This window comes from Streptopelia decaocto (assembly GCF_964273445.1).
Source record: "Streptopelia decaocto genome assembly, chromosome: 5".
NCBI lineage: Eukaryota > Metazoa > Chordata > Aves > Columbiformes > Columbidae > Streptopelia > Streptopelia decaocto.
In genome coordinates, this window is record NC_138659.1 from 52,933,116 (window position 1) to 52,954,758 (window position 21,643).

The 21,643-nt window shown below is 38.7% G+C and overlaps 1 protein-coding gene across 6 annotated transcripts in view; it reads left to right on the plus strand.

The window, feature by feature from the left end:
• The window catches only part of PANK1 (pantothenate kinase 1), a 47,377-nt gene extending 32,159 nt beyond the window's left edge, over positions 1-15,218 (plus strand). For 5 of the 6 annotated variants that reach the window (XM_082054769.1, XM_082054770.1, XM_082054767.1 and 2 more), the window contains 5 exons: positions 4,255-4,508; positions 6,754-6,930; positions 7,343-7,466; positions 12,935-13,060; positions 13,684-15,218. In XM_082054769.1, the coding sequence (XP_081910895.1) occupies positions 4,255-4,508; positions 6,754-6,930; positions 7,343-7,466; positions 12,935-13,060; positions 13,684-13,743 (741 nt within the window). In that variant the 3' untranslated portion in view covers positions 13,744-15,218. Of the gene's footprint in view, positions 1-4,254; positions 4,509-6,006; positions 6,089-6,753; positions 6,931-7,342; positions 7,467-12,934; positions 13,061-13,683 lie in introns of those variants that run through there. The other variant, XM_082054772.1, reaches the window with a different exon arrangement.
• The last annotated feature ends 6,425 nt before the right edge of the window (positions 15,219-21,643 follow it).

Consider the following 21,643-nt stretch of genomic DNA (forward strand, 5'->3'; position numbering starts at 1 on the left):
CTTACCCTTAATTTGTATTAGACTTTGTCTTCTTTGAATGTGAATGGATATTTCCCAGCCTCAGGGCATGGAGTGAGCTAGGGTGAGTACCTCATCTGAGCTCAGAAAAAGGCAGAGTTGGGGTTGAGGTAAAGACAATGAGAATATAAACAAAGCAAATTACATCTTTATGAAAGTGGAGGAGAGGTAATAGGAGGGAGATAGAAGGAAAAGCTAGACTGTAAACTATTATAACAAATAAAAACTGGAACAATGCTGAGAGGGCATGTAACAGCCAGTGATATAGTAAATGAGGCTGTTGTAATTGACAATTAAAATTTTGCAAGATGTTACGTTTAAAAAAAAAAATGTGTTTCTCTTTGGAAGTTGAAGAGACAGATGAACCTGTAACTGCATCTAAGTTCGGACATCACTGTGCTCACCAGGACTCGGTAACAGTGTGAAAATTCAAACTGGGTGAAATCTTTCATGAGCTGGAGATTCACTGAAAAGACGTGAGCATACCAGTGTTGATCCATTAGGCTTCAACTCTACTGCATATTGTGTCATGGCTGCCCTCAGCTTGCTTCTAGATAGCTGGGCTGTTTCATGTTTTCCTTGCTGAGGTGGAAATATTTACTCATCCATAAAGAAATAAATGTGACCCAAGCCTTCGACTTCTGTGCTTCTATACTTATAAGCTCAAGCAAGTTGGTACCACATTTTTTTTCTTTTTATACTGTCTGGTACTTAAATGCAGCTAAAAATTCTCTGACATAATGCGTATTATTTAAAAAGCAAACAAACAAAACCCTAAACTTGGACAGCACTATTTTCCAGCATGTTTTGCAAGTGTACAGCAAGAGTGGCTTTCATTCTCCTTAGAATGACATCTGTACACAGTGACTACAGACATTTCGTATATCCTTGAAATCAGCTGGGTTCCAGGAGTTTGTTGCTAAAGTGTGAATTGTTTTGTGGAAGTGTTCACTGCTTTCTTGCTGTGTTGCACCTGCTTGTAAACATGATTCAAGTCCCTCCTTTTGATGGTCCTGAAGAGTTCCTTGAAGTCCAAAGTCTTTTTTTTTTTTTTTTTTCCTTCCCACAGTATTTAGAAAACAGTCTAAAATAAAGAAGAATTTTTACAGTCTGACTATAATGCAAAAAAATTATTTTTAAAATATGCATATGGTTTCCTTGTAACAATCATAAATTTTCCCTCCGGGGTCCTGTATACTACTTCGTTCTGCAGTTGTTCTTGTCACAGCACAACTTTCTGACATAAAACTTTTCTAGAGAGGCACTATGGTGAATATATTTACAGGAGTGCAGCGCAGTATAAGTTGACCATTATGCTGTCTGCCCTCGTGTTCAGGGCTGGAAAGGGCTGGAAAATATCTGCAAATGCATTTTATAAATAGTTGTAGGAAAAAATTTCAATTAAAATCTGCTTATATACCAAACTCCCATTTTTGTTTTGCATTTTTGCGCATAAACTTCAGTTCCTGCAAGGAAAAATGGTTTGAACAGCTGAAATGTGAGGACAAATAGAATGTGGTAGGTCAGGTGATGGCACCAGAAAAGAACGTTTGCCTGCTCATACTTTAGTTACGATGTTTACAAGCACATCTATCTTGTCATGAAGTTTTGCTGCTTGAGTCACTGAGTGAAGAAATGAACAGAGAAGAGGCAGTTCTATATCCAGGGAAAAGGACTGGGAATTATGACCCTGGCTCTGTCATGGCTTCCCGTCCAAGATGGGGTTACTACATTTATTGCAACGTGTGCCCTAATTTGTGTTCAGAAACAAGAAGAGTGGTGTCTCCCTGTGCTGTCTGGCACTTCAGAGGTCTTGTGGCTGCAGAGCTGACAGATCGACGTGGAATACTGATGCCAGTCTTGCTCCTTCCAAAAATGAAAACCAGACTGCTGCAACAATGCAGGGAAATATCTTTTTCAGTCTGGTATGAATATCATACATGAAAGAAAGCAGTAATAGGACTTTTCTGCTTACAGTATATCAGCTGTTAAATATAGCACAGAGCTATAAAAAGCAGAGCAAATTCTAGTATGTCTTTTATACATGGAGGGCTGGACCCAATTAAACTTCTATGCATAGTGCTTGAAAAAGAACCTTTGATTAGTTTCTTTTGTTCTATCTTCACAAAATTAGTAGGCTGACTAGAGAATTTGTACAAACAAGGATTGTGTGTGTGCCTTAGCCCTGATGCAAGTCTTAGATTTGTATTGCTTTCCCATGTGTTGCACGTTTTCTCCTGATGATTACCTATTTATAGAAGTGTAACATAGATGACACAAAAGTAGCTTGTGGCTGGTTATTTGGCTTGTGGAAGCAGAGAGGTTTTGACAATAGGGGCTGTAAATCTGCTAATGACTTGTCTTTGTGTAGCGGGCTTCTGGTTCATAGCATAGTTATGACTTAGTGGGCTCCATATAATGTCCATTGTGAGGAAAAGTGCATGAAGTTTTTATTATGTTAATGTCTTATATATCTCTTGGAGCTTTTCCTCTGTAATAGCAAGAAATTGCAGAAATCCAAGATACTTGTAAAGTAGCATTACGATTTTTGTAAAGTTTCTTTAAAATCCTTTTTTTCCGAATTTGTGTTTATTTTTTTATTTGCTGGCTAGATGGTTCAAGTCTTTAATGCAGCATTTCTGTAACTGGAATTTGTGTAGCCATGTGGTAACCAAGGAAAAAAAAGAAGGGATTGCAAAAGTTACAGGAGGAAATACTGAAACAAGAGGAAATTATCTCCACCTGTCTCTCTTGTCCTGTGAATAACTGGTTCTATATTGAGGTCTTGGAGACTGCTGGCTTGTGGGTTTTTTGTCTTACTTATTTTATTTGGTTCCAGGATTTGAGGACTAGCAAGTATAACAAAAGGGCAGACCCAAAGAGTAGAATGGATTTCAGTTAAGGCACACTAGAGCTATGTACAAGTAGAGAAAAAAGTTAAGGGGGGGAGATTTAAATAGCTCAAAAGAATGTAACCTCTTGGCCATGCCCGTTCCACAGAAATATCTTTCCTCTTTATAGTGACTTAATATAGCTTCCAGAATTAAAAATAGGCGGTAGTTAGCGTCGTAAATCTTCTCCATTAGGTGTTATAAAAACATCCTGCAGTATGCAAATGTTTGAGAATCAGCTCTGTGCTGTGTAACTCCCTTTTATTCCTAATACTTTGTTGCTTTTTCTGCTAGAAAGTGGAGTTAGATAAGACCTGTTTACAGATGTGAGGATGCAAATGACCTCAGGGTTTGGACAGGCAACTTTACTATGTTTTCTCTCTCTCCTTATCACAAGTCTAAGCTCAATGTCACCTGGAAAGGAGACTTTCTACAGATTATCACTGTGTCATATTTCAAGAAAGGGATGCAATTTCTGATTCTAGTAAACAGACATGTCTACTTGCCATAGCATTCTGTTTAACCTGTGAGATCTCAGGGGGAACGTCCTCTTTAAGCTCCTATAATTGTTCTTCTGCCTTCTGTTACAGCTAAATTTTTATGAACATTTTGCTGGGCGTATGGACCTGACAATATTTTTGTTTGGGTTTTTAATATTATTTTTCACCAAACATTGGGAATATGCTATTTTTCATGGGGCATTTTGAAGTGTTCATCGTAATTTAAAGAAATAACTCTCTCAGATAACTGGTGACATATACTAAAAAAGCGCAAATCTTTTAAGAATAATCCACTGCATATTTAATGCGTGTTAACATAAGCATGTGCCCTTTTTAAGGCTTTAACTATCTTGTTATTTAAGTTCCTTGATCTTAATGCTGCTACTTAATAGTTCATTAAATTGCTGGGAAACGTAGTTGGATGATGAGTTAAAGCACGGTGCATCCTGAGGAGTGCTGCTGCGCGGGCACGTGTCAGATACCGTCCGAAATCTGTAGAACGCAGCTCCTCTTGGGCTGGGGATGAGGGGAAATAAATGTATTGCTTCAGAATACTGAGCTGGGGGAAATGTTTCCTGCTTGCAGAGCAGGCATTATTTCAAAAGTGAAGGAATTGAACAACATTACTGCACAGCACATCGTTGTTTTCAGAGGTACCCATTGTCAGGCAGGTAGCAAACTTTTTACTTTGGACTTCCTTCTTCAACAGATCTTTGTACTGTTTAAGTAGCATAATGTGTTACTATTAAAGTGATCAAAGTGCTTCAGCTGAGCCTTTTATGCTTCTTAGTGTTGTATTATACTAGGAAATGTTTGTTTATTAATTTCTTGTTGTTCTCTTCCAGATTGCTGATCTACAGCTCCATAAACTGGATGAATTGGACTGTTTGATCCAGGGCCTTCTTTATGTTGATTCGGTTGGTTTCAATGGCCAACCAGAGTGCTATTATTTTGAAAATCCTACAGATCCTGAACAGTGCCAGAAAAAACCTTACTGCCTTGATAATCCGTATCCTATGCTGCTAGTTAACATAGGCTCAGGGGTCAGCATCCTAGCTGTGTATTCCAAGGACAACTATAAGAGAGTCACAGGATCCAGGTAAATTTAATTATATGTTCTTTTAATTCTATTTTTTCTCCTTAATAATTGAACAGATACAACCAGACAGTGTGACTTGTAGGTGCAGCCCCAAATTGTGTTTGTCTTCCCATTTCTTTTAAAAGCCCATCAGCAGCAAGGCTGGAAATATACAAGGATTTCTTCGGAGGGGGAGTCTACATCAGGGAAATAATTGATCCATTTAGCTTTAGAGCTGCCTAGTTTCTTTTTGGCATTCTTACCTACTTCGTATTTCTTGCTGTGAAATAGCAAAATAAAGCTGTCCCAGTAAATCAGTCTTTGCTGCTTTTACAGCCAGAGCTGTAAAATAAAAATGTTTGGGCTGAACAAAAACCTTTGGTTAGTACTTAAAATGTATCTAGAATATAGGAAAACTCTGTAGAATTACCTGCTACTACTGGATTTTGGCAGAGGAATCTCACTAGATCCCGTTTCCTTACTGGTTGCACTAGTCTTCAGATGATGCTGGTAGATTAAGGAATGCCGGCATGTAAAGACTAGAATCTCATTGACTGTATTCTTACTTTGTCCTCAGTATGATTTCAGTCCGGGTCATCTACTAATCTCTGAAATGGGTTGTAGGGTACAGCAGAGTTGAAATGGTCTCTGGCCTGTGTTCAGTAAGAAATTTAGTTGTGACTGTTCAGGAATTCAGTAGCGTAGATGCAGAATTTTGTTCCTGAGGCTAAAAACCTGCCTGAGGCATGTTTAAGTTTTACACAGAGATGTGCTAACAGTGCTTACTTATAGGAAACCACTTTATTTACAAATGTGTCCATTCAGACTAGTACAAATACCAATAAATTTATCCCACTTTTTCCTCAAATGTGCAAACTAAATTGATAGATTTCCTTTTTAGTATTCTCTTAATCTTAAAACAACAATAAAAAAACTACCGAAACAGAAACCCCCCCAAACAAAACCCTTCCAATATACCAACTGAAGAAGCTTTTTGGATTTTCTATAGTTCCTTTAAAAACTGCATTCTGTCCTTCACTGCATGGTACATGTTAAAGTTTCTCCTGCATACTGCACATGACTGCATATGTGTCTTCTGTTGCCTTATCTAGGGCATATTTTTCCCACAGTGGTAGCCATGAGCCATTTTTCTGTATGCAATACACATGAATGCAAGTTGAATGGAAGCAGTATTGGTTTTCTTGCAATTCTGGTTGTTTTTCAAGCATAGCCCTTTCGATATTTGTAGATGTGCTTCTGAACCTTTCTACTACGAAAGGAAGAATGTGACTGCAGTGGGTTGTTGACTTGTTTGAGATGATGAAACCAATACTGTCTTGTGACTGGTGTGCAGAGCTTCCTGCTCTTCAGATGCTGAATATATTACAGTGCTACTAGATGTGTTCTGAAAATCTTGCCTAGTAATCCAAGAGCGCTGACTGAACGGTGTTCCTATCTGACTTCCTGTGCTTTTTTGTGAAGTGCAAGTGTGGTGTCTCACTGATCCTCTTGTTTACAGTGGCTCCAGTTGGTGTGACTGCAATCAGTGCAAATAAGCTAACTTTCTCAAGGGTTAAGAAAGAATGAGGAAGGATGTAGAGGTTAGTAAGCTGAAATTCATGTCTGTTAAGACTGAAGAGTCCAAAGTAGAATTTTAATGAAATGAGTTAGCACTTGTTATGCACAGTTAAATACTCCCTGCTAAATTTATATAGTCAGTGAATATCGTACTTAAGCCTGTGCAGGATATTAAAATGACTGCTCCTTGCTCAGAGTTCTTTGGAGGGCTCATGCTAGCCTTGCCTTGAACAGAAACCAACCAGTCTGCCTTCTGCCACTGGCTAGGGGGACAAGATCTGTCTTGGCTGCCTGCCCCTGCATAGATGTTTAGCTTTGATCACTGTTTATTCTTTCATCACTGACTTAAGTGATCTGCTGGCTAATTATTCTTGCACAAGGAAAACTTTAGAGTGCTACAAATAGCAAACTGACGTCTGTGGTATTGGATTGGACCTTATTCTCAGCTAACCCTTTCTTTAGCATTGTTTCTCTTTTTTAAATATTAAGGACTTAAGACCAGTTCAGCTAAAACCACACTGGATGACATTTGTGTTAAACAGAAACTGAATTTAGAGTGTGTGTCTTCCTTTCTCTGAGTTGCAAGATACAGTTGGTAGCTATGCAGACCATGTTGCAAATGGGAGTGTGAAGAGCTGTGGTAAAAGCTGGTTCAAGCTGCTGGTCTGAAGGAACTGTGCTTTTCTAGTCTTGGAGGAGGAACATTCCTGGGCCTGTGCTGTCTACTGACTGGCTGCGAGACGTTTGAAGAAGCACTAGAAATGGCTGCCAAGGGAGACAGCACCAACGTGGATAAGCTGGTGAAAGATATTTATGGAGGAGACTATGAGCGGTTTGGCCTTCAAGGGTCTGCTGTGGCCTCAAGGTACGTGTTAACTGAGCTGTTTTTGAGGAGTTCCTTGGGAAATTTACTGTGCATGCTGAACTGAGTGCATAATCCCTAGACTATGCACTCTGTCCATGTGGAAATGTCACTCTGAATGTATCACATGGTTCGCCTTAGATCTGTCACCTACTTCTTGCCCTTTGTTTTATAAACCGATATAAGCAATGCTTGATGTAGTTTGCTCCCATTTATATTACAGTTATTTTAGAAGTGTCTTGAAGTGTCTTTGGTCATTGTTCTGCCTTTCCAATGAGATCACTTTTCACATTACAAATCTGTCTCAAATTAATGGATGTCAAATCTGAGCAAAGTTTATTAAATGATAAAATTTCTAGGGGCATTTAGCACTCCTGAATAACTCATATTAAAAGGAATAATCTTCCTCACACAGCTTTGGTCATATGATGAGTAAAGAGAAGAGAGATTCCATCAGTAAAGAGGACTTGGCCAGAGCTACTTTGGTCACCATCACCAACAACATAGGTTCTATTGCTCGCATGTGTGCATTGAATGAGGTAAGATAGCATATTTACTGTGACCTTTAGAAACAACATAGTAAGATTATCAGAATACAAAAATGTGAACTGGCCTTGGTAAATATGCACATTAATATGGTGTCCTGACTCTTGTGATTTGTGTTATATGTATGCTTCGATGCAAAGTGTAAGGTGCCTTGAGCTTCAAAGGTAGGGAAGAGAGGAAAAAGTTAACTGTAAACATCTCCTTGAACCACTGATGCCTGAAGCTGTTAATTTGCTCTCAAGCCATAATGCATAGATATTAGCAACTTTGTAATCCAAATTAATACTCTCAATTGCCTTGTAGTTATTAGCAGATCTTACTATACCATGACAGATTTTTTTTTTTTAAATAGTACTTTACTAGGCTTGTTCCCATAGCATGATGGGTTTGAATTGTGTATGGTGTTAAACGTTTTGATGGATATGAGATAATGGGTCAGATAATAAAAACATAGTTCATTACCTTGCCTGAAGCTCGTGCCAAATGCCTGTTACATTCTTTTCTTTAGGCACGATAACTCTGAAGGGATTGTTCTGAGCTGCAAGCAGCATCCTTTACTTTTAGGTGATAACTAATCTCTTTTATCTGCTCTCAATTAATGTATCTAATCTTTTAATACATAGATGATTTTAGCTCTGCAGTATTCAATGGCTAGAAGAAAGTGCTGTTTTTTTATTTTAATCAAGAACACCCCCACACAGCCCAGAAAAAAACCCCAACAAACCCAAGAAACTCACCAGACTGCCATCAGATTACTTTATTTGGTCCTGTCTAGCTTTTTGCTTTATGAAAAATAGCAAATAATTCATCACTAGTGCTTTTGGTGGGCTTTGTGGTTTTTTGTTGTTGTTGTTTGTTTTTAATAAGCTTTTGCCACGCATCCCTCTTGGCCTTTCCAAGACAGAAATTCCTAATACTTAATCCCTTTTGCTATGGAAGACACTCTGTCTCTTTCTCACTGTTTAATTTTTAAAATCTTTTTATGGTTCTAATTTTGAGATGGAATTATCAGATCTCCATTAGGTATTCAGAGTGTGCTTGCACATTTCATTTATGTGATGCCATATTGATAAATTTCACATTGAGTTCCTTTACTAACAGTTCTTACTATTTTATTTTTGTGAGCATGGAGCTCATATTTTTAAGAAACTATCCACAGTCTTTCTTGAGTGGTGGTGGCTAATTTGGAGCCTATAATTGTGTCTGAATGCTGAAGTTTCCATGTCTTGTCCCCTTTCCATTTGTGTCATTTCACTCATTTAACTTCATCTGCCATTTTATTCCTCAGCCACTGGGTGTAAGTCTCTTCAGCATTGCTATGCTGTTCATTTTTTATTCTGATTCTCCTGGATAACTTCATATACCAATAAATGCTGTGTTTGTTGCTATAATATCCCTCTCCAGAACACTTTTAAGATATGTTGAACAGTACAAGTCTTTTTGTGTGCACCTATCAAATGCCACCGATAACCTCCCTTCACCATGAGAAGTGGCTACAGACATTATTTGTTTGGGCAATTTGACTCTTCCAGTCAGGACAATTCTCTTTCAGTGTTCTCTTTGCTTTCAGCTTCTTTACAGTGTTGCCTTGTGGCATGGAGTTCAAGCAGCATTGTACAGGGCTATCAAAGCATGGAGAGTGGCAGCAGGGAACCGCAGGTCACGCAATCAGGGGAGGAAATTGGGCTACTAATGAAACTAACACTTCTGAGGCATTGTGAAAGAGTTCCAAACATCTTTGTTTTGTGGGCAGGCTTACTTAAAAATTGGATGTGATCCATATAATTTTTTGGAGGAATGTGGTTTGATGTATAAGGTATTCATAATTTCATAGACGATGTCAAAGCAGACTTTCTCCAACACTTGAACTAAATAATTTTGTAGCTTTAGAGAATGACAACTTCATTTAGTAATGTTATATACTATTAAAAATATCAGACTTTATCATTGCAAGTAAGCTAATCTCCAGATAGCTTTCTCTTGGGGGGGGGGGGAAGGGGAGGGGGGGCAAGTTCTGCTATTGTTCTGCTAAATGATCTAGATGCCTAAATTGCCTTTGGGAGATATGACTCTGACTCTTGCCAAGCTTGATGAATGAAATGCCTAAATAAGAGCTTAAAATCAGTTGAATAGGGTGTATTCTTCTGTGGAGTTTGTGTGTATCAGATTAGTGTTACGGTGAAGCTCACTTTTAGGTTTTTTGACAAAATCTATTTATGCCCTGAAGCATGAGTTTTGATAAGTAATGTGGTGTTTTGGTTTGGTTTTTTTCAATGATTGCAGCTTTAATATTGTGTTGAAAATGACTTGCATATGTGCAGGAAAAAAATGAGGCTGGGGAATAAAAGAAATATTCTGTCTGCAGAACTTCAAAGCAAAGTTTGCTTGTACAAAGTTGGCAGTGGGGTAGAAAAATTCCATAGTCTGGAACCATTTGACTACACATCATTTGAAACAGTCTGTCCTAGGCATAGCAGAACTACATAAAGGAAACCAATCTCCCTAGTTTATATTTTTCTTGCTAGCAGAACATGTAAGCTGCATCTTAACGGGGCTTCTTGGAAAAATATGTGTAGAGTTTTTATTGTATCTTTGATATAGATTCCCCTATTCAGTTATATTGGCAAATACTTGTATATACTGTAATGAAGCTCTGCTATAGCTTTCTACTACAGGGTAGATGAACAATTTAGCAAGGCCCCACGGAGTGAAAGAGACTGCGTGTCTTTTGTAGGATGCTGTAATTTGGTTAGTTTAAGCATTTCATCACCATCCCTGCATCAGTTTAAGACTTCTGTCTTCAGCAGCGACCAATTTCAAAGTAAATTGGCAAGACTCCCTTAAGAAATAAAAGTAGCATTTCTTCATTTTTGACTCCCAAAAAAATGCTAAAGCTGTTTTTAGTTCCAGAGTCTAGGAAACTTTACATCTTTAACATAACTTTTACCCTTGTCAAGTCAAGGAATGTTGGAAAACAAAAAATTATATGAAATTTCTATGTTGATATACAGTCTGCTATTCTAGTATATATGACTAGTATTTTTAGATTTAAAGTTTATTTTTATACTCTGTGTTACTTTATTTTTATACTCTGCTTGCTTGTATTTATGGGAACAGTAGCTTTGTGTGTATATTCAGAAAAAAAATAATGAAAATGAAAATCAAATGTAGATTCTAATCAATTCGAGGGTATTGCATTACACTGACATTAGTTACATGTTTGTCCCTCCTCTGTCAGAAACTACTTCAGAGACAAAACTGCCTTGTCGGAGGATGCAGAGTGCTCTTGGCCATGTTTAATAGCAGCCTTTTGAAATCTGAGAAGTTCTTATTTTTACCCGTATAAGTTCCTAGGAATGAGTATGAATGCATGCTGATGTGACTGCAGATTCTAAGGATATAAATAACTATGAACCTGAAATATTTCACACAGAATCACAGAATGTTAGGGATTGGAAGGGACCTCAAAAGCTCATCCAGTCCAATCCCCCTGCCGGAGCAGGAACACCTAGATGAGGTTACACAGGAAGGCGTCCAGGCAGGTCTTGAATGCCTCCAGAGTAGGAGACTCCACAACCTCCCTGGGCAGCCTGTTCCACTGTCTGTCACCCTCACTGAGAAGAAGTTCCTTCTCAAATTTAAGTGGAACCTCTTGTGTTCCACTATGTACCCATTACCCCTTGTCCTATCATTGGTTGTCACAGAGAAGAGCCTGGCTCCATCCTCATGACACTCACCCTTTATATATCTGTATATATCCGTAAACGTTAATGACGTCACCCCTCAGTCTCCTCCAAGCTAAAGAGCCCCAGCTCCCTCAGCCTTTCCTCATAAGGGAGATGCTCCACTCCCTCAATCATCTTTGTTGCCCAGCGCTGGACTCTCTCCAGCAGTTCCCTGTCCTTCTGGAACTGAGGGACCCAGAACTGGACACAGTATTCCAGATGTGGTCTCACCAGGGCAGAGTGGAGGGGAAGGAGAACTTCTCTCAACCTACTAACCACCCCCCTTGTAATACACCCCAGGATGCCATTGGCCTTCCTGGCCACAAGGGCACAGTGCTGGCTCATGGTCATCCTGCTGTCCACCAGGACCCCCAGGTCCCTTTCCCCTACACTGCTCTCTAATAGGTCATTCCCCAACTTATACTGGAACCTGGGGTTGTTCCTGCCCAGATGCAGGACTCTACACTTTCCCTTGTTATATTTCATTAATTTTTTTCCTGCCCAACTCTCCAGCCTGTCCAGGTCTCACTGGATGGCGGCACAGCCTTCTCTGTTGATCTGTTTGGTTTGAGGACAGTCAGACATGTTAGTCATTGGAGGCTGGACAAATGAGTTACTCCATCTGGGTATCAGCACTTTCCAACATGGAGCATCCAAGTGAGGATGTTCTCTGGGGTCTGTCACATGCACAGGACTGGACACAACAAAACTGCAGCCTGGAACAGAGTAATTGCTGCAGAACCAGGTGTTCGGCTTTATAGAGCTGTGTGAATGTAGAGAGGTAACAGTTGGTAATTCCAGCCCCTGTGCGGATTTTGGTGGTGATTTTCAGCAGAGGACTCTTGACAATACATTTCCAGGGCTCCTTCAAGACTTCTGTAAAAGCTTATGTCCCCAGGATTTGGTCTCCTACTGAATCTTCTACACCAATTCTAGTGTATGGTGAATATCATGTGGTACACCAGTTAAAAATATGAATGCGTTTTTGTGCATAACAGACAAAACTGAGCTTGGTCAGGTAGTTATGGGTATTGTTTAAGCACCAGAACTGTTGCTTACATGTTCTGATGTGCCTACAAGTTAGGATAGTGTGTGACTGCCTCACTGACGGTGTAGTGCTGATTGTTCAAAGATCTTAAGCTTCTCTAGGAAAACTGAATTCAAGTGAGCTTTGTAACAAAGGAATGCAATACACGTTGTGTTTCTTGGAGGCCACGTTTTGCTCGCTTTTGGAAAATGGAACCACAGTCCAGATAATAGATAACGAAAGGTGCTTCTTCCCATCTTTAATGTAATCCTTCTCAGATACCCTTCAGAGGTTCTCCATCTGGATTTAATAATCATAGTGATCTCTGGGAAGTTGCTTCATTTAACAAACAGGGGGAAAAGATGTCTTCAGTGTAGCCATGTAATACACAATTGGAAGAGAAAAAAAAAAAGGCACAAAACAAAAAACTACTCAGAATCCATGTTGGGAAGGTCCTGGGCTTTTAAGCAAATATTCACCATTTGTGATATCAGCTTCTCACCTTCTTTTGAATAAAACTTGTTTTTCCTTAGAACATCTCTTCTTAGCAGTCAGTAACTGCAGTTTTTCTTTTTAATTTCTGTCTGGATAATTTAAACGTAACCCGAAACTCCCATTTAATTTTATAGTGGAGGCAGAAGTACATGTTAAATGAGGCAAGTAATATAGCTGAATGTAATTTTTGCTGGTCTGCTTTTCAATTTTACAGAACATCGACAAAGTGGTATTTGTTGGCAACTTTCTCAGAATTAATATGATTTCTATGAAGGTGCTAGCATATGCTATGGATTATTGGTCCAAGGGACAACTGAAAGCTCTGTTTTTGGAACATGAGGTAAGGAAATACATGTTGAACCTTTATTCATAAGTACAAAAATCTTGTGATTCTTGGTGAATTTAAAAGAGAGAATTTCAATGCTGTTGCTTTGAAGTGAATGCAGAAACAAATATCTGCACAAATATAATTCAACTACAAATTCATTTGAAAATACCCCTTGTTAACTCCCTGGTTTGATCACTAATCTTGTATTTATTGCTAAACATTGCACATCTCTGATATTTGCTTTCTGACCCTAATGCTATCAGTGTTCATTTGTGTGATCTGGTGTATAAACTTCAAGTAGATTTAATTTTTGTAAGCGTAATTTGAGGTAACTGTCAGATGGATGTGTTCACAATGGGAACTGCCCTGCCTCTATAGAGCATCATTATTAAGGTTCTGTAATTTCTTCGTTTTTGACAATTTTTGAGAACTGCATAAGATTTCTCCCAGTATAAGGCCCTTCCTTGGACCTAAATAAGATCATATTAAGTCATAATTCAAATACAGCAAATAATTGGCACAGTGGGCTGATATTATAAGAAAGGCCTTTAAATTGCCCTAACAGATGCTCATGCTCGTGTCTTATTTTGGAATTTGACTGGTTTTCTTCTGCTTTGCTTTTGCCTTGTTTGAAGGGTTATTTTGGAGCTGTTGGGGCTCTTCTAGAGTTGCTTAAAATGACAGATGATCAGTGACGAAGCTGTCTGAAGAGATTCCTACTGCAGATGCTGCTGGATAAGAGTGAAAACCACTACAAGGATGGAAATGAAGCCATTATGGTAGTTCTGCCTGCTGGATTTGTAAATAACTTAAAATCCCTTTATCTGATCTTTAACTTCTGGGTTTTTGAGCTTATATTTCAGAATTCATACTGGGAATAATGAGATGATTTTTTTTCTGTACACTGTATTTTTTAGGGGAAAAATGTGCAAAGTGGCCAAACATACAGATTTTATGGATTTATTTTAAAAAGTGGATACTGTTTAATGTAGGACCTGTGACATGAGGCATCTGCTTTTCTTCTGGGGTTTACTGATTAGTGTGGTAATTTTAACTTCATTTAGTAATCACTCTAGGAGATTTTTTTATCTTATTTTCATGACGTTTCATGATTTGTTCTTGGTTTCAAATGAAACTACAAAGCTGATGCATTTTACTGTGAAAACTAGCCATCGATGTGTTTTATTTTTTTTTTTGCCTTTCCTTTCTTCATTAGACGAGACACTTTTTATATTTAACATCCCCCTGCCCCCCCAAAATGGAAATTTACAAGCTTTCTGTGACTGCATGTGTTGTTTGGCAACACTGTGAGAAAACTTGGCAGGAGGTTTAAGACAATAATTTTTCAGTAGTCATGACTTGCAACAAGAACAGAATGCTCGTGAGTTTTGCAAGACTAATTCTACTCTATATTGAAATTTTTAAACAAGATGTGAACTAGAATTTTAAATATTGGCTTGACACTAAAATGAATTTCTGTTGAAATTCTCTGATCTATATGAAGAGTTCTGTAGCACGGATGTTATTTATAGGGTACATACTTGGCGTTAGTTGACGAATGGAGGAGGTTTGTTTTCATTTATTTGAAGACTTTTCTGCAGTTTGCAATTTTTAACTTGATCTTAATCAAAAACAACTGATAACTGCATTATTTCAAAGCCCAGTTTCTAAAATTAGAAAAATACTGACTGATGTATTTTCTGGTTTTAAGCTAATGTTAACTTCACCTCCAGGACACTAAGATTTGAGTGTTTATTCCAATACAGTATTTTCTATCTTTTTTTTTGATTTGTGGACCTCTCTAGTTTTTTTTTTTTCCAGTTGAATTGAGACCCCTTAGAAATCTATGTACTTAGGTTGCTGCATAACATGTATAAACTTGTTTTTCTTAGACACCATGAGGGCTCACAAATCAAAGGCTGAAAACCAGTCCATAAATCATTTTGTCTTGCAAAACTGTATGTGATGTCACATAATGCAAAGGGCTTATCAGAGGGACAGTATCCAATTCAGACACATGTATTATCCAATATATTTTTGGAAGGGTATTGATTTTGCTTTTTTAACAGCCAATAATTTCTGTATCTCCCAAATATTGAAATAAATTAATGTTAACTCAAGTGTTAACTTGTCTGATGGAAATAAAGACCACTACTGTTTTGATGGTTTTAATGTATCTGTGGAATTCATTTCTTGAAATAAGTGATTTGAAGTACATAACACTGTTTTGTGGCACATGTGACTAGTTATTTCCATGATAATTCTTTGGGTTTTGATGAGTTTTTACCCTTTGTTACATTGCTTTGGTCTTTGAAGCTTTTGCCTACTAGAAGTCGACTTTTTTATAGATTGTAATCTACAACATGAGACAATTAGCATGTTGTAGTTGATATTTCATGTAATACTGAGCTTGAGATAGGTGGGGATAGTTCTTCTCAATGCCTCTAACTTTTCATTAGCAAAATGAAACTTTCATTAAGCTTATCTGCTAAGTTTTACCTACAACTAAATATTAGTTTGTATGGGGTTTCTGTTTGTTTTTTTTTCTATTTTAAAGAAGACATCAGAATGTTAAGAGGTGACTGCACTTCTTATGATAAACCATAGAGGGAAGCATAACATTGACAATATAAATATGCCTTGCTAAAGCAGTGGAGCTCAGGCCAATTTGTGGGGTTGGTTTGTTTGTTTCAGAGAAAGACTCTTGTCTTTTTCTCCCTGGTCAATTTTTGAAGGAAATTTTATATGGGAATATATATCGATTAGGTGTTCTTTTATTCTTAGCATTTATGGTTATGTGAGGGGAAAAATATAATGTTAAGTAAACAAATAAGAAATAGCACTTATTTTAAGATTAAAATCCTCTAGTCCTCAAAAACAGACAAAATTGAAACCCTAGCAAGTCATTCAGGAAAATACATATGGACTGTGCAAGATGCACAGATGGAGTCTTTGTGGTTGAAGAAGGAAAGCCCAGTTCTGGTAGCCCTAACATGAGCTGTAAGATTCCAGGGACTGTCAGTGAAGTTGATCACAGCAGTTCTAGGAGAAGGACAAAATAAAACTTTAATTTCAAAATGCTGATTTGAAATTTAAAATGCTTCATAGGTAAGTTTTCATAGTTAAGACTAGAAAAAATACTTTTAAGTACATACTACACAAATTAATACATTTGGTTGGGAAAATTATTTGCGAACTAAAATTAATAGGATGGAGAGTTGTGAGAAGTCACTAAGCAGGAGAAATTAGAGGAGACTGGTGTTAAGAGGAAAGTGACATTGTAAGTTAAATTCATTCTGCACCGAGGAACAAAAGCCTGCTGCAAAAGTCTTCGTTGCCTTGAAATCTACAGTTGACTCTTTTCCTCTTTCCCCACCAGGACCATCATATTAATCTGCTAGTACTGCAATTTGATTCTTTACCTTTAGGCTTTGCCTGCCTTTGCTAATCCTAACTTTTATTTTCCTCCCATGTACCTCCACAATTAAGGTAATAGATAAATGACAGTGTGATTGTTTTCTAGCACTGTTCCAGTATTTTTGCTATAGGGGAGAGCACTTTGGGCCTGTTCTAAGAGCATCGCTGTTTTCTTAGATTTTTTTCTGGTTGTTTTGTATGCAGTTGATGTCTACAGTCATCTGGTGGGAGGGTTCTTTGTCCCACTTCCTCCTTCAGAGGTATCTAAAGAGTCTGAAAACAGTTTAAGAGTCTTACTGGACTACATAGATGAACCTTTGTTGTATATAGCTGGTACAAACTGGAAATTTGAGCAAGCGAAGCTCTGTTGCCCTGTTATGGAAGAGTTGTACTGAGAACCTAGAAATAGCCAGATCCTTGAGTCTTTTTGTTTTGAGAACAGTGAAGGAGGAGACTTCCCTAAGGAAGATCAGTGAGCTTGCAGATTTCATATGTATTCAAAGTACTTGTTTTGGTATAAATTGGTGAGATCTCTTAAAAAGCTAGGCTGTGTTAATCTACCTTCTCCTTCTGAAACGTGTCAAGGTAATTATTAAGGTAAGTTGGAGCAGAATGAGTGGGATTCCTTGCTTGCAATTGTGATGGCTTATACCAAGTTCTGCTTCTTTGGACTCAAACATTTGTTCACGTTCAAACACATGCTACTCTCCCCACAACAAGAAGCCATGTATTTTAATATTTTTTTCAAAAAGTCTAGTCACATCCCATAGGAAGACAGGTCTATGTTTTAAAGTAAAGTTTATGGACTAAATTATTGCAGAAAAGTTGCTAATGCTGGCTGAAGAGTGAGACACAGCTAAGACAGAGTATTTACTCAATCTGATTTGATAGAGGAGACTAGCATGGGGTGCATGAGGGCAGTACAAGAATCTGCCTTCCAGGACAAGTGGGATGTTTGCAGTTCAAAGCTGTCCTGGTGTTTCACTGTTATCAGCGCTTATGTTCCCGTTAGACTGTCACAAGATACTTGCAAGTGATTTTTGGCAGGACACAGCAGAATTTTAGAAAAGGGAAAACTATATGGGGTTGAACTGGTGACAAACTAAACATACATGATTGTTTCCAGTTGGATGATTTCTTCTACTGGGATCTGGTTTTAAAGTACAAGGTGTTTATGAATTTGGGATTAAATGGAATACAAGCTATGAAAAGGACCACAGTCTGTTTTGTGTCTTGCTGTCCCTAAGTACCTGGGAGGTAGAAGACACCAAATCTGTAGGATGTCCTGGAAAATAAATTCTTGTTTGAATCTAAAAGCTGAATCCAGTTTCTGATTCTTTTAAGCATTACTGGTGCTGATTAGAACTTACTAGTTGCATGATTATTCGTGTGTTAAGAAATGTGGAAACTGTGCAATAACAGTCTGTTCTTCAAACCTTCCACTACTGTCCATCCCCCCCCCCCCAAAAAAAAAATCCCAGCAAAAAGAAGCAGAATAAAAATTGTGGTTCTAACTGTAAAAGTTAAGAGAACCTGTCAACTGCCTTGGGAATTGAGATTCGTCTCAAGCAAGAGGAGGTACTGGCACTTGGAGAGATGGAGGAAAAATGAGTAAGAAATGCTGAGGCTCACAAGAGGGGATGTTACTGAACCTGGGAAAGGAACAGGGCAGCATCATTTTTATGGGCTTCTGGGGGTGACGTGGACAAAGTGGGAAGAGGCCTGCAGGGCAAGCGATTAGCTGGCTCTTTGTTAATGCACCAGAGATGGGTGCCAGAGGTGGGGGGTCAGGTTGTTCTGCAGAGTGGCAGGCAGCATGTTGTCCTCATTCAGAGGTGTGAAGGAAGGTTGCAGCCAGGTGCTTGTGAGCTGGAGCAGTTTGTGGTTATTGGGTCAAGCATCCCTGTGTAAAGTACCCAGTGATGTGTGCTGAAGCGTTTGGTCTCTAGATGCAGGCGTGCTTTCTAGTGCAGGCAGTAGCCTGGTCTCAAGCGTGGCTTGTCTCGGTATGTGAGACACACAGTAGGGAATGTGCTTCTTTTACATTAAAACCAGTTCTATCATATTGGCAGAAACACAGCTCTTCTCTGCTGGCCTTCAGCAACGTGCAGCTGTGCGAAGCAGCTGGCTGCAGCAAGGGGTCAGCAGCCTCCCCCAGCCCCCCCAGTAAACCCCATGCTGCTTAGGATGGGCAGGGTGGTTCAGCCAGCAGAGACCCCAGAGCAGAGTGCTTGGGTTCTGCCTGTTTTATTTCTAAACACTGTAGCTGCAACTGTCAAGCACCAAGTTAAAGGTATGCTTTAAGGCAATAAAGGAGGACAAACAGTCTGAAATGGCATAATGTTGTACTGAAAACAGCAATGTGTCACTCCCTGTTCTTAAGTGTGGGGTTTTTTATTTTGTTGTGATGATCAGGGCACTTGCAGCTTCACAGGTGCCTTTCCAAGTTGATCACTTACACTGTTTTCCAGCTTTTTGGATGGATGGCTCCACGCATTTCTCTGCAAACTTCAAGGTTTGAGTGAATCTGAACTTTGTGTCTAGTACAAAGCAGAAGTTATGCTTTAAAAAAATGCTTCTATGTACCAAAGCAGCCTGGGCGATGCCTGTGCAGGGTTGAGTTTACCTGTTACTGAAATCTCCATTCATACCCATCAGTGGGGATATGGCCTCGACTAACCTTGTTACCACTTTCTCATGTAATATGTTAGAATTATTTTTTCCAAGTGGCATACATAAAAATGTGTATTCTTATGTGAGAGGATCTTTCCCCTGTAAAGGAATGCATAATGTCTGCTGTATTGAAAACACTGAGCAACAATGCTTAGAGCAAGATAGAGCCTCATCAAGAACAGTCACTGGTTTGATAATGCAGAAGACTGTTGCAACAGAGACACCAGTGCTTCAAGCAACAAGATGGTATGGCCACTGGTATGTTGTGACTTGGGGGCGGGGGTGTTGTTGTTTGGGGTTTTGTTTTGTATTCATATGTGTTAGCCAACTGAACCAAAATAAAATAGCTGCTCTCAGCTTGTAGGAGTTCCCAATGCAAATGCTAAGTTGGGTGGAAGTGGGAATATGTGTGTGCCAGTAAGGATGAAGAAATCATTGCCTCGGGCCCATAGGAAAAATGTGCTGATCAAAATGTTCTTTCCTACAGCTTTAACAGTTGCATCAGTTAGGAGACTGCAATCGAAGTATTCTTGTGTAAATCAGTAAATCATTACCAACTGGCAGATGTAATAATCTGTCGAGATAGTCGTATTTTTACCTACTCTGTTGAATCTGCCCCCTTTCTCCTCCCACTGGCATTACCCCATTGAAATCCTGATGGTCAGCATACCATTAGCCAAGCGTGCAACTCAGGCAGCATGGTAAATGTGGTGTATGAACACATTTTTTGTGAAATACAGTGGCATAATGTGGGCAAGCTAATTCAAGCTGTGAGAAGCTTTTTTCCCTGAGAAGGTTGCTTAGGCTTCACCTGGAGTTTGAAATAAAATATTATTATTGGAATTTATTTGAACAGTGAGAACAATCTCTTGTATTTGAAAACGTTTACTCTTTATCTTTTTAAAATGAACTGTAAAATAATGCATATTCAAAAAACCTATATGGTCAAATGAATTTTTAGTTTTCAAAGCTGGCTCACTAAATGAATCACAAAATGCTGAATGTACTTAAATTTTGAGTTCCTTTTAGCAGAATTGTTTTGTTTTTTGAGCAACCTCACCCCTCATGTTATTTGAATAAGGAAACAAATACATGCTGTTCTTAGGACATAAGCATGGAGCATGCTGTTACCCAGCAAGCATTCAGAGTATTGCACTTGGCCACAAAAGGCTGTGCACACAAAAAATCAAGAAATATTTACAAAATAAGCCAAAACCACTCCCAGATTTCACAGTGTTTTAGTAATTTCTTTTTTAGCTCAGAATGGAAGTTTTCTCTTCAAGTATAGGAAGTTTGAAGTCTTTCCAGCGGATTTACCTGTGCAGTGTGGCAGCTCCCCACACGCGACTGGGTTGCTGCCTCTTTGAAGTAGGGAGAGCAGTGCAAGGGAAACTAAAGCTGCTTTCTGATAACCCATCTTGCACTACAGCTTCTCTTTTACGGGTAGGACAGAAAATGCTCAGGAACTGAACTTTCATGAGTCCTCTCTCCCATCCAACCCTTGTTCTCATGATATGAGAAATTGCATCAGAAAATATAAGCAGAAGAGACACCAACCCTTGAAAATAAATTCACTTTTTATTCTGGGAAGAACCATCAAGGTTGGGTTAGCTTTTATCAGGAAGGTGGCTTCTTTTCAATTTCTGATATTTTTCTCCACTATTAGGAGCTTGATTTTTAACCTGCCATACAATGTTTACCCATTTTTTGTTCTCTTACATGAAAGGGATGTAAAATCTTCTTTGTCAGATTTCCATTAACATCTGCTTTACAGCATTATGGGAAAATTTTTTAAGTTTCATTTTATACACGTTACTATAAAGCTCTCGGATACCAACCCCGGGATTATTAAATGCCTTTATCTCAGTACAGGAGCAAAAGAGCTGTTACTAATATCACTCTGTGGAGTCCACTCACTGGGTATGAAGACACTGTAGAAGTCTGTCTTTCTTATGTATGGAGATTGTTAGGCTTGGCGATTGATACCTCTTAATTCATAAGAGTAAGAGAAGAACTGGCTATCCCTTTTCTAACCTATTTGCCTTGCAGACATTTTGGAGGAAAGAAGGCAATTTAGGGTCAGTCTCTGATCTTTCCTCTTCCCTTGCCGTGTTAGGAAGCTGATAGTGTATGGCTGGCAACTCAGTGATGAGAACTGCTGGCCACAAAATAAAAGGCACAGAATACACAAACATCAGAGAACTGTTTTTAAAAAATTATCAAGCAAAACTCCTTAATTAGTAAAATATTACACGGGCTTGAATAAGAAACCTATCATGAGGAAAGCAGTTTTTGTCACCAGTCATAAAACATAAAACAGCATTAGTCTTACAGTATTTAAATGGTAGATAATACTGTTTCATGTCTCTTTCCTGTTTTAATGTCTCAAGCAGATAAGGTTAGGCTTCAAAGCTGTATGCACACAGGTATTCATCACTGAAGAGCAGAGAAGGATGCCTCTCCCCAGGTTTACCTGACAGTGCTCTTTTGTGCATGCACACACTT